General features: G+C 51.2%; 1 protein-coding gene across 1 annotated transcript; it reads right to left on the bottom strand.

Annotated features, from left to right (window-relative positions):
* Nucleotides 1-202: 202 nt before the first annotated feature.
* LOC123396370 (protein PELPK1-like) lies at nucleotides 203-1031 on the bottom strand. Its single transcript, XM_045091324.1, has one exon. The coding sequence runs from the start codon at nucleotides 943-945 to the stop codon at nucleotides 469-471; it is 477 nt and encodes a 158-aa protein (XP_044947259.1). The 5' UTR covers nucleotides 946-1031; the 3' UTR covers nucleotides 203-468.
* Between the last annotated feature and the right edge of the window lie 224 nt (nucleotides 1032-1255).

The raw sequence follows: 1255 nt of genomic DNA, 5'->3' as shown, positions 1-1255 counted from the left end.
TAACACATGATCTTTGTGAGCGCTATATGTGGGGTTATGTGTGTTTCCATGGGTTGGCGTCAAGAGGAAGATCTCATATAACCCATGAAGGATTACCCCCGGCCTTTGCATCAAGCGATACACACGGTCATTGCTAATATATTTTGAATGATATAAGAGTGTGAAGATGACTTAGTTTTAGGTTATTGATGTGTAATACACGTTCCACAAATCTTGTAGTTTTTTTATCCCTCCAACATATATCAACAATGATAGAATATAAACACATCAGTCAATACATAGAAATGCCGCATATGTAATTGGGACAACCCTATAAAATCAACCCACACTAACTGACATCCGAGACTTGAAATGCAAAACATACAACATGAACACAAATATTTCGCACAGGAGGAGGCGAGTGATCTAGCACTGGATCAAACAAGAAGAGCGCGGCACCGTCCATGCAACACGATGCACATGGCACACCTACGCTGATGGAGGTGGCTCCAGGAACGGCATAGGCACATTGACGGCCGGGATAGAAGGCATCCGCGGCAGGGTCACCTTGGGCATGGAAGGAATGGCGGGCATCGGTGGCACCGTCACCTTAGGCACAACGACGGCGGGCATTGGCGCCATGGTCACCTTGGGCATGACGATGGAGGGCATCGGAGGCATGGTCACCTTGGGCACGGAAGAAACAACAGGCATAGGAGGCAGTGTCACCTGCGGCACGGTCACCGCAGGCACCGTCGGCATAGCTGGCACTGTCACGACCGGAACTGTCGGCATCGGTGGCAGGGTCGGCATGGTAGGCACGGCCGGGATGCCAGGGACAGCAGCCGCAGCAGGTGGGGAAGCCGCCGGGGTGGTGTCGGCCAAGTGGCGTGCACCGTAGCATGTGTGGCCACCGAGCAGCGTGCACGCCATGATCACCGCCAGCAAGCTGGCATTGGAAGCCATTGCTCAGTGCAAGCTAGTACAGTAGTTTCTTTGAGACGGTTTAACTTCGTGCGTGGGTAGTGATTGGCAAGGCTGCTCTTCCTCTGTTGCGAGTTGGGTTGCATGAACATGGAGCCCAATATATAGCCTTAACTAACTGCTTAATCAGATTTGTTGTTGGCCCGACTAGCCAAATTATAGGGGCCAACACAGCTTTCTCCACCTTTTACCCTAAAAAAAAAAGCTTTCTCTAGCTTTTCGTTGGTAATAGAAGTGCCAGCCGAGGAAGACCGGAAAGTGGATGCACCTGCATGCTGCTGCATGGCTCGAA

This window comes from Hordeum vulgare, chromosome 5H (genome assembly GCF_904849725.1).
Source record: "Hordeum vulgare subsp. vulgare chromosome 5H, MorexV3_pseudomolecules_assembly, whole genome shotgun sequence".
NCBI classification, from domain to species: Eukaryota; Viridiplantae; Streptophyta; class Magnoliopsida; order Poales; family Poaceae; genus Hordeum; species Hordeum vulgare.
This window is presented reverse-complemented; position numbering and strand designations above follow the sequence as displayed.

Excerpts from the sequence above, each read along its gene's own strand:
- LOC123396370 (XM_045091324.1), bottom strand. The coding sequence starts at position 945 with ATGGCTTCCAATGCCAGCTTGCTGGCGGTGATCATGGCGTGCACGCTG.